At 38.9% G+C, this 16,290-nt stretch overlaps 1 protein-coding gene across 1 annotated transcript; it reads left to right on the top strand.

The window, feature by feature from the left end:
• Positions 1–5: 5 nt before the first annotated feature.
• Positions 6–16,289, top strand: ACOT13 (acyl-CoA thioesterase 13). The gene is made up of 3 exons (XM_081026655.1): positions 6–266; positions 12,928–13,112; positions 15,381–16,289. Exons 1-3 carry the CDS (start codon positions 189–191, stop codon positions 15,535–15,537), a joined length of 420 nt encoding a protein of 139 aa, XP_080882781.1. The 5' UTR covers positions 6–188; the 3' UTR covers positions 15,538–16,289.
• The last annotated feature ends 1 nt before the right edge of the window (position 16,290 follows it).

Below are 16,290 nucleotides of genomic sequence, written 5' to 3' on the forward strand. Positions count from 1 at the left end.
CGGTCACAACGGGACGCGGAACGTCAGTGCGCGAGCGTGGGGCAGTGGCGGCGGCGTGCACTTCGCAGAGCAGACGGACGCTTCTCTTCGTCCTCTGCGCCCTTGTACTTTTTCGCGGACTCCTGGGTTTCCGGGTTCTTAAAAGGTTCATTCTTTCGCGGGGCTCAAAAGCTGGCGAACGGCCCAAGATGAGCCTGACCCAAAAACTGCGGGAGGTGATGAAGGCCATCGGCAGTGTCCACGGTTTTGACAGAGTTTTGGAAAAGGTATTGGAGGCGAAGCTCCTGCTTGTGATGAAGGGAGAGAAGGCACCATGCTTGGATAAGTATCTCGCTAGATTCTGTTCGGCTGCGCCTGTAGTTCACCTTAATGATAATGATTACTACTGGAGCTCCATTATGTGCCAGGTCAAGTGCATAGGTGATCTCATATAAATGTACATACGTAAACATGGTTATCACCCGTGGAGACAGAACTCCTCGGCTCTAGAGTTAGAAGGACTTTGGAGTTCGACTCTTCCACAAACACGGCCTGCAGTGCTAGAGAAAGACTAAGAGACGGTCCACATCCTAGAGGATTAGAAGATAAATAATTGCAGTAAGGTAGGAAAGTCAAGTCCTAGGTGTAGGGGTGCTGCGGAGTTAAGCAGGGCCAACCCTGCCCGCTTTGCACAGGAACAAACTAGCCCAGACTCCTAGTTTTCAGTGTCTTTATAGAACATCATGTGACATAGGAAGCATTTATAAATAAGCATTTGGAAGATATTTAACAGCCTAAGAACTTTTAGGTTTTTTGTTTTTTTTCTAAATGTTTAAATGCATGCATGCCTGTTTTTCTCTGATCAAGATAGAGTACTGGGAAATTTGGAAATAATTTAGAAAGGGAGTTTAAATAAATCAACTGCAGTCGTTTGTAGGAAGAATGTATTAATACATTTTTGGACCAAGGTCTCCCTCCCTTTTGGAATGCAACATTTAGGCTGTGTTTTCAACATGTCCCTAATTATCTCTCAGGGCTTTGGTGAAAAACAGAGGAAATAATACTTAGATAAATGTATTTTGTGTTTTCAAATCGAAAATACTATAAAACCCAAGGACAAACTACTATTTAACAGTAACTTTTTGAAAGATACATTATCCAAAAGAGAAAGTATTGGTCTAAGGGGAAGCTTGAATTCCTTTAAAAAATCTGTAGCCATTTTCATTGTTAACTTTTAAGCAACCTTATGTGCCTTCTCATGATAACCCTCCATGGGTTGTGTATGCCTTTGTCTGGAACAGTCATAAACCATATGCATGACTGAGTTGGCATTGATGTTAACTTGCCTTCCAAGAAGATATATCTTTAAATTAGATGTGTGGAGTTTCTCAGAATTTGCAGTCAGGTTGAATAGTGGTGCAACCTGTGTCTAGATCAGTTCTGTCCAATAGACATGATTTTAGGCTACAAATGCTAGCCGCATGTGTAATTATAAATTTTATAATAGGAGGTCTAACAATTAAGTTCACGAACGATGTTGCTAACCTTTATTTGATATCAGAGGGATTATTCATTATGAATTTGTACCAACTGGACAAAAAGTCAACCAAGTTTATTATTTGGAACTGCTGCAAAGGCTGAGTGAAAAAGTTAGACAACCTGAACTTTTCGCCAACAATTCATGGCTCTTGCATCACGACAATGCACCAGCTCACACGGCACTGTCTGTGAGGGAGTTTTTAGCCAGTAAACAAATAACTGTATTGGAACACCCTCCCTACTCACTTGATCTGGTCCCTAATGACTTCTTTCTTTACTGGAAAATAAAAGAAATATTGAAAGGAAGACGTTTTGATGACATTCAGGACATCAAGGGTAATACAATGACAGCTCTGATGACCATTCCAGAAAAAGTTCCAAAATTGCTTTGAAGGGTGGACTAGGCACTGGCATCAGTAGTTAGCTTTCCCAAGGGAAGTGCTTCGATGGTGACCGTAGTGATATTCAGCAATGAGGTATGCAAAAGATATTCAGCACTTTTTCTAGGATGAGTTCGTGAACTTAATTGTCAGACCTTGTTGTCGCATTTGAAAAGCAAAAATGGAGTCAGAGAGATGTGAACTGAGAAGTACTTTGCCTGCCATCGCTGACTTTGAAGATGAAGGAAGGAGACCACAAAAAAGAATATGGTAACTCCTAGAAGCTAAGAGAACAGCTCTCAATTTATAGACAGCAAGAAAACAGTACCTTTGATCCCACTACCACTAGGAACTTAATTCAACACACTCAAGTGAGTAGGAAACTCTTTCCTGGAGCCTCCAGAATGTAACTCAGTTTGCCGAAATCTTGATTTTAGCCCTGTGAAACCCATACCAGACTTACGACTGACTGACAGAACCATAAAATAACACATTTTTGTTGTTTGAATCCCAGGGTTTATGGTATTTATTATGACAGCAATAGAAAACTGATACAGAAACAATTCAAGTGAGAAGACAAGGGAGCATTATGTTTAAAGTAATAAAAGGGAAAAAAAATAAAAGAACCCTGTCAAGGTGGAATGCAATACCCAACAAAAATGTTTCAAAAATGAAGATGAAATAAGGTGTACTTCGGATATGCGGACTCTATAAGAATTCACCTTGGACAAAATTGTGTCCAAAATTGTTAAAGTAAATTCTTCTGGGGAAAAAAAATTGGAAGATCTTTATATTAAAACTACAAAACAATATTGAGATAAATAAGACCAACATTAATGAAACTATATGCTATATTTATGGATTGAAAGGCTCAATATTAGAAATATTTCAAATGTCCCCTAAATTGGTTTAACACTTCAGTGCAATCCCAACCAAATTCTAAGCATTTTTTTGCACTAGTTGACAGTTTCTAAAAATTAAATGGAAATGCTAAAAGTAGAATATATCCAAAACAATATTAAAGAAGGATAAAGATATGACATATTATGAAGCTATAATTAGGACAACATAGTATTGAAATAAGGATAAAAAATTTGACAAATAGAACTAAAATCAGAGTCCATAAACAGGCCCAAATATAGTAATAGTCATTTATGTTAGATATGACACACACACACAAAATAAAAGGCAAAAATAGGTACATTAATTTTAGTAATATATTTTAAATAACTCACTCTAGCCAAAATATTTTAACATGTAATCAATACAAAAAAAGTATTATCTTCATAATCTTTCAAATCCAGTTTGAATTTTACACTTATAGCTTATCTCAATTCAGAGTAGCCATGTGTTAAGTGCTCAGTGCCAACATGTGGCTAGTGGCTATCATATAACTGCACCAGTCAATACCACAGTAGGTGCTCTGTGTTAGTTTGATCTAAAATAGGTTTCGTGGCTGTGTTTCATGTGGGCAGAGTTGCTAGGGGTAAAGTATGTATATATGCATAATGATCCATAAATCTAGTTGTGAACACGGTTTCCTTTCCTTTTACCATAAGTTTTAAGGTAACATGACCTAGACCAGTGGTTCTCAATTGGCAGTGATTTTGTTCCTCATAGGACATTTGGCAATGTCTCGATCATCGCAATTGGAGTGGGGTGGGAGAGGCTCTGCTATCATCTAGTGGGTAGAACAGGGAAGTTGCTAAATACTGTACAGTGCATAGGTTCCCTCTCCACTGTCCCCACAACAAAAATCATCCAGTCCAAATGACAACAGTGCTAGTCATTTACTTTGTTCTGGGTCAAAACTAGAAAATAGCTGTGTTCTCTTTAAATATATGAGAGATATATGGTAAATATACCATGTCTTTGTACTGAACTCTGAGTTAGTTGTTCATATCATGAGACTTCCACATGTCTCTTTACATGGAACAGAATTTGGTCTTTCCCTAAATCTCTGGTTGACAATTCTTTACATTAAAGTTTCTTTGTTAAAATAACTACTGTGTTTTTTGTTGCCTCATTGGACCTTTACTAACAGAATTATTTTATGTCAAATAGTTGTGCTTTTAGTTACTTAAATATCAGAGATATTTCAAGGCAAGAAATGCTCATTTTTAAATGCAAGAACATTGTTACAACTAAATTGGGATATGAATGCATATGGTTCCCAGACACACTTGTACTCTTCATTGCTTTTGCAAAAATGAGAAGGGATAATGTTTCTGAATGTAAGCAGCAAGTGAGATGCACAGTCACTATTTCTTCAAGTCTGCCCTGTCACCCACTTCTGCAGTGGCCTTACTAAAGCCAATGAATCAAGTAAAATAACACTTCAAAATCTGGCTAATAATATTCCAATAGGGATTTTGCTTTTTAGACAGATGTTTTGATTTTAGCTGATAGAATCTGGTAAATGACAGTGACTTTCTATTCCCCCGGAAATGAACTTTTGAATAAGGCACTTCAATCAATCCTGGTACAGATGTCAAGTCAATGCATGAGATCTTATATTAATTAAAACTTATTTATTTTAGCCTGTTCTCTTTTTAAAATCTCTTTTATCAGTGTTTATAAATACCCCCAAAACCTATCTTTTATAAAACAGATACAGAAAAACTAACACTCAAATATCCTACTCTTGTTATAAGATCACTTTAAATCAGCAAGTTAAGTACTGTGAGATTATGAAGAAATACCAACCACAGTTCCTTGCCCTCTAGGAGTTTATCATCTAGGAGAGGAGAAAAGTGGGTACTGAGGAATGGTCCCTTCAGATATGCCCTGAGAAAAAGAGTCCCATTAATAAATAAGTTCAGGAACTACTGATGTTATAGCCCCCCTTTTTAAAAATTGTGGTAAAATACACATAACAAAATTCACCATCTTAACCATTTTAAAGTATACAAGTCAGTAGTGTTAATTGCATTGTTGTGCAACCATCGACGCCATCTCCAGAACTCTTCATCTTGCAAAACTGGAACTCTGTATCCATTAAATAATGCCTTGTTCCCCTTTTCCTCTAGCCCTGGCAACCACCATCCACTGTCTCTTTATGAATTTCACTACTCTGAGTATCTCATATAGTGGAGATGTTGTATCCTTTCTGCATATTAAAACTTTTGAAAGTTCTGCAATAAATAAACATGTTTCATTTTTATCATATTTAAGTTATTTGCCAATGGAACTTTTTTCCCAGTAACACATGCAAGAATGCACCTTAGGAATCTCAAATGATAGGCACTGTGTTAGGATTTGGAAATACCATGCGGAATCCAACACGCAAAGAAATAAGAGAACAGAATTCAGAAGCAAGGTAAAGTTATGTAGTCATCCACAGTTACGTAGTCATCCTATGGAAATGAGAGATGAGGATGTGGAAGTGAAGGAGATGTCTCAAGAAGAACACAGACTAGAGAGAAGCATTAAAGATTTAGGACTGAACCTTGAGGACACACAGAATAAAGAGACGAGGAGCCCTTGAAGACAATGGAAATGATTAGAAAGGTTAAGAGTCGACCTTAACTTCACTAATCATTAGAAAAATGCAAATAAAAACTACAATGAGATACCACTTCACTCTGGTCAGAATGGTTGTCATCAATAAATCAACAAACAACAAGTGCTGGTGAAGTGGAGAAAATGGAACCCTTGTACACTGTTGGTGGGATTGCAGACTGGTGCAGTCACTATGGAAGTCAGCTGGAGGTATAAAAAAACTGGAAGTGGAGCTACCGTGTGACCCAGAAATTCCACTCTTAGATATCTAGCCAGAGAAATCCAAAATGCTAATTTGAAAAAATATATGCACCACATATGTTTATTGCAGCGCTATTCACAATATCCAAGACCTGGAAACAACCAAAATGCCCATCGGTAGATGACTGGATTAGGAAACTGGTACATTTATAAAATGGAGTATTACCAGGCCATAAAGAAGAATGAAATATTACCATTTGCAATGATATGGATGGGCCTAGAGAACATCATGCTAAGTGAAATAAGTCAGTCTGAGAAAGACAAATACCATATGATCTAACTTATATGTGGAATCAAGAACAGAATAAATGAACAACCTAATCAGAAACAGTCTCAGAGATACAGAGAAGAAACTGATGGTTGCTAGAAAGGAGGGGGATAGGGATAAGGGAGAAGGTGAGGGGATTAGAAAGCACAAATTGGTAACCACAAGATGGCCACAGGGATATGAAAGACAATTTGGGGAATTTAATCAATAATGTAAAGATTTTATAGGGTGTCAGATGGGCACTTCTCTTATTAGGGAGACCACTTCAGGGGTGACGTAGATGCCTGACCACTGCAGTGTACACCTGAAGCTGAAACTGAATAATATTGAATGTCAACTATAATATATATATATAGTCACAGGATGTGGAGTACAGCACAGGGAATAGAGTCAATGGAATTGACAACTATGTACAATGTCAGAGGGGTAAGAGATTGGGGGAGGGGTTACCACTTTGTGAGGGGTGTAAATGTCTATTACATTGTTTTGTACACCTGAAACTAATTTTTAAAAAAGAATTGACTTATACTTAACTAGATCTCTGAGGCTTTGGGTTGACCACAAAAGGGCAATGACGTTATTTGAAATCTGTCAACATGATATGCCAACAGATATTTCCATATTCATTATTGGCCATTTAAATTGTCTAAGTACGGGGGCCGGCCCGGTGGCTCAGGTGGTTAGAGCTCCATGCTCCTAACTCCGAAGGCTGCCGGTTCGATTCCCACATGGGCCAGTGGGCTCTCAACCACAAGGTTGCCAGTTCAATTCCTCGACTCCTGCAGGGGATGGTGGGCTGCGCCCCCTGCAACTAGCAACGGCAACGGCAACTGGACCTGGAGCTGAGCTGCGCCCTCCACAACTAAGACTGAAAGGACAACAACTTGACTTGGAAAAAAATCCTGGAAATACAAACTGTTCCCCAATAAAGTCCTGTTCCCCTTCCCCAATAAAAAAAAAACAAATCTTAAAAAAAATAATAATAATAAATAAATAAATAAATTGTCTAAGTACAAGAAATGAGCAACAAAATGACAGAGCAAGTTCAAAGACTTACGTACAAAAATCTTGACTGTAGCATTTGTGATACCAAAAATGAGAAATAACCTAAATGTCTAACTATTAGAGCAACTAGTTAAAAAAATCAGTGTAACTCTCTGTTAAGGAGTCATTGAATGATGTGCTCTGTATGACTTTATAAAATTGGAAATTTTTGTTTATCATTTATTTTGCAAACATTTAGATAGCACTTACTATTTTTCAGGCACTGTGCACATTGCTAATATGAACTCATCTTTTTATGGCAAAAGATAAAAGTCAAAATACAATAATCTGGGAAAGATTTCACCATTTGACTAGGTGTTAAAATCTGATATGGTAAGAATTGCTGTAGAGACAGTCTTAAATAGGTTAGTGGGCACAAAGGATGTGGGCACAATGACCACAGAAAAACAAATGTAGTCAGCCAATAAACATGAAAGGATGCCTAATAGCTCTATTAGTCTGGCTAGTGCAGATTTAAACCAGGAGATATCATCAGATTTTGCCCATGATATTGTAAAAATTAAGAATAACACATTACTGATGAGGAATTAGGGAATGAAGCACTGCTCTTAGAAGGTAATCTGGCAGATTTGTTAAAAATTTATATACCCTTTTACCCAGCTTTCTAATTTTGGTAATCCTATACAAATGGAAGCATCTTTGTTTGTAATGGTAAAAAATATGGAAAGAACACATCTAGTATTCTCAATACTAGGGAATACCACACATCCATTAAAAGAGATCTATCTGAATTGAGCTGGAGGAATGGCTGTGATATACTGGGAAGAGAAAAATGTACAGGAATGTGTGTAATATGATCTCATTTGTTTAAATTTTATTTAAAAAAAACCTGTGCACGTGTTTGAATAAGCCTAGAGAATTATATTGAAAGATATAAAGCACTGATGGGGAAGTAAGTAAGAAATTACATTTCTATACTATTTATTTGTATAAAACAAATGATTGTATTTCTGTAATTAAAAATATGTTAAAGAGAAGTAACATGGTAATTTAGGTGGCTCAGATATAGAACTTAAGGAATTGAGACATAATTAGTGAAATAATGAACTCAAATCAACAGTTAATCAATATTGAAAGGGAAAAGGATTTGGCACCCACTCTGAGCTAGGGTTTCCAGGTGGGAATTCCCACCCGTTCTCAGGAATTTTTTTCGCTTTTCTGTTCCCGAATCCTGAGAAACATTGGTCCGGAAATCGGGGAAATCAGCTCCTTGAACCCAGTAATACCCACAATGGGAAAGAAACTTACTACTCACAATGTATTTCTTAGACATTTTTCCTATTTATCGCCAGGGTTTCTGGGCGGGAATTCCCGCCCGTTTTCGGGGATTTTTTTTTTTTAATTATTGGGGAAGGGGAACAGGACTTTATTGGGGAACAATGTGTACTTCCAGGATTTTTTTCCAAGTCAAGTTGTTGTCCCTTCAGTCTTAGTTGTGGAGGGTGCAGCTCAGCTCCAGGTCCAGTTGCCGTTGCTAGTTGCAGGGGGCACAGCCCACCATCCCTTGTGGGAGTCTAAACCGGCAACCTTGTGATTGAGAGAACGCACTCCAACCAACTGAGCCATCTGGGAGCTCAGCGGCAGCTCAGCTCAAGGCGTTGTGTTCAATTTTAGTTGCAGGGGACGCTGCCCACCATCCCTCGCAGGACTCGAGGAATTGAACTGGCAACCTTGTGGTTGAGAGCCTGCGCTCCAACCAACTGAGCCATCGGGAGGTAGCTCAGCTCAAGGTGCCATGTTCAATCTTAGTTGCAGCAGGCGGAGTCCACCATCCCTTGTGGGACTGGAGGAATTGAACTGGCAGCCTTGTGGTTGAGAGCCCACTGGCCCATGTGGGAATCAAACTGGTAGCCTTCGGAGTTAGGAGCATGGAACTCTAACCGCCTGAGCCACTGGGCCGTCCCTCAGGGATTTTCTTTCGTTTTTCCGTTCCCAAATCCCGAGAAAAGTTGGTCGGGAAATCGGTTCCTTGAACCCAGGTGGTTGGTAGTATCAGCTGTCACTTTGTGGAAACGATTCATCGTGGAGAACAGAAAACAGTTTATATCTCTGGATTCGGGAATGGGAAATCAAAAAAAAAAAAAAATCCTGAGAACGGGTGGGAATTCCCACCTGGAAACCCTATTCAGAGCAACTGTAAGTACTTTGGAAATACTCTAATTTTAGAAGTGGTGAATAGACCAATTTCAAGGGAAATGATGATGAGTTTATATTTCTTCTGCCTTGAAGGCAGTCATTGTATAGTTCTATCTACACCCTTTAAAATAAAATGCTGCTGAATTGTTATACCGCTTGTCTAAGTAGCCGTTTTTTTCAAGTCCTGAGGTTTGTAGAGACCCCAGAAGGTTATCTGAGCATTAATAGAAATTAAGTGTACTTAATTTGTAATAATACTATGACAACTAAGCCATTCGCCTGGCCTTGGCTCACCATATTTGCATTCCTGCACAGCATCAACCCTTCCTGGGATCAACTCTTTATTCAGATACTAGATTCCAAACTGTAGGTCAGCTGCAAAAATTCTGCAAAGATTTGTGCTTTCTCCCTTGAGAGAACTGGAGGTGTGAATAGACATTGCCCCAGTCCCCAATCTAGGGTATAAGGAAGCTCCTTCCCTGTCAGCCCCTCTTCTCCAAGTTGAAGGCAGCAGAGAACTTGTGTATGAGAGAAATCTGCTTTCCCAATTAATATGATAGAGGCCTTCGTAGTATTCATCTTTATAGGTATTTAGGAATGAGTCAGTAGTATCTGCCGTTTACCAATCTGTGAGGAAAAATACAGTGATTGCTTATATTCTTTCCTGGCTCGTCTCTCCTCATAACCACCTCTCCAATGAACAAGAATTGAGTATTATTTCAGCTGGTTAAATCCTCGGGGAATACTTAAATTCTGTTCCCTAAGGTTTTGTTTTGCCTCCCGTGGCATTCATTTGTTATTTTTGTCCTCTTATAACCTCTACTGGTTGGTATGCTCCCTGAGGATTATGACATCTTACTGATTTGTTTGGGTCATCTGCTCTTGACCCAGTTGCCCCCCAATTTTCACTCTTATTTTTCAAATAAGTTAGCTCTCCGCTGGCCCCTTCCCCCATAAGGCTAGTTATTAGCTCTGGGATGGTGGGTAGGACATTGCTTCATCATTATCTTCCATTGGCTTAACTCCTTTATTTTAGTTAGGGAGACAAGAATTGGCAACACATAAAAAGCATTTTTCTTGCCATATAAGGCTGATGAGTACAAAATTATCTCTTTTCCAATGTATATTTTAAACCAACCTTATATTACTAAACCAACATATATTAATATATTACTATGTCCCTTTGCCTTTCACGTTGGGACAAAGGAAAAGCATTCTGCAGTAGAAAATCCAATCGACATGTTTTACCTTTATCATCTCAGAACTTTAAGAACTGACTATGAAACACACTGCCTTAAAATTACACTAAACTATCTTTGCTGTCTATAAGGCTTTCACATTTGATTCTCTGTTTCTGAACTGCCTTTTTTCCCAGTCTTCACCTGGCTTATTCCTACCTGTCCTTCAAGACTTGAATGTCACTCCCCAGGAAGCCTTTTCCAATCTCTTCCCTGAAAGCATATGCTTTTATAAGTTAGATATCCTTACTTCAAACAACTCATATTTCTATTTGCAGTAATTCCTTCTGCTGCAATCGTTTGTATACTTGTCTCTTTCCCTAGACTGTGAACCCCTTAAGAGCAGGCATTCGATCTCATTCATCTTTACATTGCCAGTGCTTGATACACTCAGGTAAATGCCTGAATAAGAGGAGTTCCACCTTGGTCCTGCTTGGTGTGTATTATTATTTTATGAGGACATCTAATGGCTGCATATTTATTGTATAAATAGACTTGATCCTATTGTAATATTTATTTTACCATTGATTCACCTGTTACGCAAAACATTGTTTGGGATGGTCTAGATGGTAGGGTTCTCTTTGTTTTACTTCACGGCCTTCTAGGGGATAAACAGTAAAAACTATTCAAGTTGTGGTTTATGAAACGCCGAGATGTCTTCCTGGTGGGAGCCATAAAGGCCACTGTCTATCAAAGGACTTTATAGCAAGTGACTAGGTAGACTTGAAGATAAACAGACCTAGATCTAAATCTCAGTTCTGTCACATCCTGGGTGACCTTGAGAATAAACCACTCTGAATTTAAGCTACCCACAAAATGGAAATTATGCCTTCCTTATTATATGGCACACGTAAAGTGTTTGGCACAGTGCCTGGCATATAAAAGTGGTCAATAAATGGCAGTTGTCTAGAATCTAACCATTTAATTGAGACATCCCCCCGCCCAATCCCCAAACAACAGACACAGCACATATTCATCTATATTCTGCCTGAATCCCTTTAGTGATGGTGAAAATTACAGTTTCTGGATGCAGCACATTCCAGTTACAGTTCAATTCCAACTTCTAAATATTATGCTATGATAGTTTTTACTAATTATTTAAATAGTTATTTACTAGTTATTTACTAGTTATTAAAAATTTAAATAGATATAAGAAACATTTCTATTCTGTTTCTTTTTTAAAGAGGTTTGATAGAAAATTTTAAATTTGTGTAATTCTGTCTCATTGTGATACTGTAAATTGGGCAGGGAATTAAAAGCACTTGAATTTAACTTTGTTGGATTTTGTTGTTCAACTTTTTGTGTTGAGTTTATGGCATAACCTCTAATGCGTCTTTTGCAGCAAAAATTAATATTTTTAATATAAGACCGGGTCTTATATAATTTTTATTTTAATATAAGACTGGTTCTTTTATTTTAATATAAAACCCACTCTTATATTAATTTTTGCTCCAAAAGACGCATTAGAACCGATTGTCCGTCTAGGTCTGATTTTCGGGGAAACACGATATTTTCGTGAAAATCTTTTGAAAAAAAATTACCCTGTGCAAAAACTAGGGAACATCCAAATTAAACTTCTAATGGGTTAACAGATCACAGGGACCAGCTGACTTTGTTGGTGCAGAATTTCTAAGGAAACATTAAGAGATGCTAGGTTGTTGTCCATAAGGCTGAAAAGCTCAGATGGAATGTTTGATTTATGTCAGCAGAATGGAGATTAAAAACTACTACTGTTTTGGACCGGCCTGGTGGCTCAGGTGGTTAGAGCTCCGTGCTCCTAACTCAGAAGGCTGCAGGTTCAATTCCCACATGGGCCAGTGGGCTCTCAACCACAAGGTTGCCGGTTCAACTCCTCGAGTCCCACAAGGGATGGTGGGCTCCACCCCCTGCAACTAAGATTGAACACGGCACCTTGAGCTGAGCTACCACTGAGCTCCCAGATGGCTCAGTTGGTTGGAGCGCATCCTCTCAACCACAAGGTTGCCGGTTTTGACTCCCGCAAGGGATGGTAGGATATGCCCCCTGCAACTAGCAACAGCAACTAGCAACGGCAACTGGACCTGGAGCTAAGCTGCGCCCTCCACAACTAAGATTGAAAGGACAACAACTTGACTTGGAAAAAAAGGCCTGGAAGTACACACTGTTCCCCAATAAAGTCCTGTTCCCCTTCCCCAATAAAATCTTTAAATAAAAAAAAACTACTACTGTTTCCCTAAAATGTTCTTTTTTCTTTAAAAAGAGTTTACATGAGGGTTAACGTCTATCATAAAGATTGGTAACATTTGAATTTAGGAATCAGCTTTTTGGGGGTGACTCAGTTTAATCCAAATAGAGGCACTAATTTCCAAATACAGTATGTATCAGTAGTAAAAGGCTAATGGACTAACATTCAGCTTCTTGACGGGCTGTTTGAGCTTTACTAATAGAATGTTCAAAATTATTTTCTTTTTTTTACTTTTTTTTAATTTAAATTTATTTATTGGGGTGACAATTGTTAATGAAATTACATAATTTCAGGTGTACAATTCTGTATTACAAAATTATTTTCTTTTACATTTAGGTGACTCTTGTCTCTGCTGCTCCTGGGAAAGTGATTTGTGAACTGAAAGTAGAAGAGGAGCATACCAATAAGATGGGCACTCTTCATGGAGGGTTAACAGCCACCTTAGTGGATAGCATATCAACAATGGCTCTGCTCTGTACAGAAAAGGGAGCACCTGGCGTCAGTGTCGATATGAACATAACGTATGTAACCAAACTGCACCCCAAATCATTTTAATGTGATAACTGATTTCAAACAACTAAGGCTAAATACATTTTTAACAGAAAGTATGAGGTGCCCTTAGCTGCTCATCCTTAAGTACAGCTCTAGATTTGTCCTAAAATACTCCATGGCCTTAGAATCTAGTAGAGGAACTAATTTCCAAATGTAGTATGTATCAGTAGTAAAAGGGGGGTGGTCTAACATTCAGCTTCTAATACATATACTGGTGGGGGGAAAAAATCACTACAAACTCATGGCTTTTAACTGTTGTTAGGCCTGAAAAGTGCCACTGGACAAACGTCTTATGACGGCCATATTTAAGGATACAAGTATAATATATAGGAAAAAGGCTGAACAAAATTTTAAAAGTTGGAGAAACCTTCATGTATATACATCATCTCCTTGTAACAAGGTGACTGCAAATGTCGTTTGCAATCTGGGTCTCTCCCTGAACTGCACAGACACGTGCTATAGGTTTAAACTACATGATGAAGCGAGCAGGGCACCAGATGTTAGGCTGCCACTCACTTGTGAAAATGCCTGCATAGGTCAAATGGTTCCAAATGTAAAAAATTCAGTTCCAACATTAACAAGTACTGTTGCCAGGCCTGTGCAGGGCCCAGGGATTTAGTCTCAAGACAATTGCTTTTTCCACCTAAGCAACAACAAAAAAAGATTTTTGTTAGGGTGGGGGACAGTCAAGAGTTAGGGTAGGAAAGCCAGTGTTATTTGACATGAGGGCAGTGGCAGTAATGTCAGTTATTAGGTTTGTAAACAATCTAAATCTTTTATTAGGCTAACTTAAACATTCAGTCCCTCTTTACTATGGAAATAAATTAAGGGTGCAGTAAGCAAATCACTGGATAAGATGCAAATGCTCCTTTGAAATTAAGACGTACATCGCTTCTTGGCCTTTTGGCTAAGATCAAGTGAAATTAAAACATACAAAAAAGAAAAGGTTCTGCTTATGGTACCAGTGGGCATATTCAGCAGTCCTTACCTTATTCTGTGTGGTGGGCAGTAAGTTAAGACCAGTTGATGACTCTTTTCCTTAAGAGTCTCTATTCAGAGCAGAGATCTTTAAATCTAGCACTACATTTCAGGATCTTCTAAGATACTGCTGCTTTCACAATGCTAAAGAATTTTTATAAATCATAGTTTTAGCCTTTCAAAGTATATGTTGCCTAAAGTATTGGCTACCATCAAGAGGTGCTTGAGGGGCCGGCCACGTGGCTCAGGTGGTTGGAGCTCCATGCTCCTAACTCCGAAGGCTGCCGGTTTGATTCCCACGTGGGCCAGTGGGCTCTCAACCACAAGGTTGACGTTTCAACTCCTCGAGTCCCACAAGGGACGGTGGGCTCCGCCCCCTGCAATTAAGATTGAACAGGGCACCTTGAGCTGAGCTGCCACTGAGCTCCCAGATGGCTCAGTTAGTTGGAGTACGTCCTCTCAACCACAAGGTTGCTGCTTCAACTCCTGCAAGGGATGGTGGGTTGTGCCCCCTGCAACTAGCAAGGGACCTGGAGCTGAGCTGCTCTGTCCACAACTAAGACTGAAAGGACAACTTGAAGCTGAACGGCACCCTCCACAACTAAGATTGAAAGGACAACTTGACTTGGAAAAAAGTCCTGGAAGTACACACTGTTCCCCAATGAAGTCCTGTTCCCCTTCAAAAAAAAAAAAAAAAGCTCCCTGAGCTTCAAAGTGATTCACTTGAACAGAAACTAGGACAGTCCCAAAGATTTACTATAGATATTTTAAAAGTAAGGGAATAACAACTTAATACATGTGAGTAGGAAGTGTATCTCTAAAAATCTGTATACACAATTCATCACCAAGATTGTAAAGACCTCATATTAATTCCTTACAGTTTTTATATATTTTAGAATTGAGTAAATTCTAAATATTAAGAAGATACAGACACCAAGTAATAATTCACCTAGGAAGTTAAGCAGATTAAATGAACGCTAGAAGAAATCATTTACCAGCCCCAAATAAATATGAAGTGAGAAATTTAACAAAAAAGGGAAGTGGTACAAAAACCCCTTCCTATATTTACGGGGAAAGAAACATGGTTTGGGTAAGATGGAACTTGGTCAGGACCAGCCATTCAAATTTGATAGGACAAAAAACTTAACTGTTACTGTTACTTATTTTAATCCTAAAAATAGTCCTTAAGACAGCTCTCTGTGATGCATACAACTTTCCCTTTTAAACCTCATTTGCTGTTAACTATGTTTCCTTTCAAGGTACATGTCACCTGCTAAACTAGGAGAAGATATAGTGATTACAGCACATATTCTGAAGCAAGGAAAAACACTTGCATTTGCCTCTGTGGATCTGACCAACAAAGCCACAGGAAAATTGGTAGCACAAGGCAGACACACAAAACACTTGGGAAACTGAGAGGACAGCAGTTCGACTTGAAACCCAACAAGGAATATCAAGTGTAAATTTGACTTGGAACAAATGTAATTTTCAAAATAAATTAGCATAACCAATAGTTAAATACTTTCTTTGGGGAAAAGGACATGGAGTCCAAGTGGGATATAGGATAGAGTATCTTTTTCATTTTACGTCTCTTCAGTTTTTTAATCCTATGTATTGTTGCCATGTAGCAGCCTACCCATCTGTCCCCTGGTACCTACCCCTAAAGAAAGGAGTCTGTGAGACTAATCCTTTCAGGGACTTTGCTTCACCTTTGTGCTTACACCTTATGTCTTCATTTTGCCCCAGGGGATGGCCTGGTTAGCCAATGACGAGTAAGATTCCCCAAGGGGGGGGGACAACTCAAGCCAGGCACAGTTGAGTGGGGACCAACAGGAGAACTCATGGAGTTGATAGAGGTGGGCATAGACCCCCCCACCTGCTCCCAGTTAAGGAGAGCTTCTGCCTTTGTGGCTGCATTCCTTCCCACAACCTGCTTGGGAAGAGATTCAATGGTGTAATAACATCAGTTCTCCATCTATCCATTTTAGTAAGTTTCAGCATAAAGGTTTTGTCTCTTGGGGAGGTACATCCTGAAACTGATGGTTCCGCTGCTTGCAGACAAGGGTAATTAGTTCGAATCAGTTTCTTAGTATGTGTGAAATTCATACTTTGGAGAAAACAGTGTTGCTTTGTGTGTGCATCAATAAAAGCCACAAGGCGGCCATTCAG

The sequence above is a fragment of the Rhinolophus hipposideros genome (assembly GCF_964194185.1).
Source record: "Rhinolophus hipposideros genome assembly, chromosome: 19".
Taxonomy (NCBI): Eukaryota; Metazoa; Chordata; class Mammalia; order Chiroptera; family Rhinolophidae; genus Rhinolophus; species Rhinolophus hipposideros.

Bases quoted from the DNA above. Each gene is read 5' to 3' on its own strand.
- ACOT13 (XM_081026655.1), top strand. From the start codon at position 189: ATGAGCCTGACCCAAAAACTGCGGGAGGTGATGAAGGCCATCGGCAGT. The intron at 267-12,927 runs GTATTGGAGGCG...TTTTACATTTAG, and splicing joins TTGACAGAGTTTTGGAAAAG to GTGACTCTTGTCTCTGCTGC. The intron at 13,113-15,380 runs GTATGTAACCAA...TTTCCTTTCAAG, and splicing joins AGTGTCGATATGAACATAAC to GTACATGTCACCTGCTAAAC.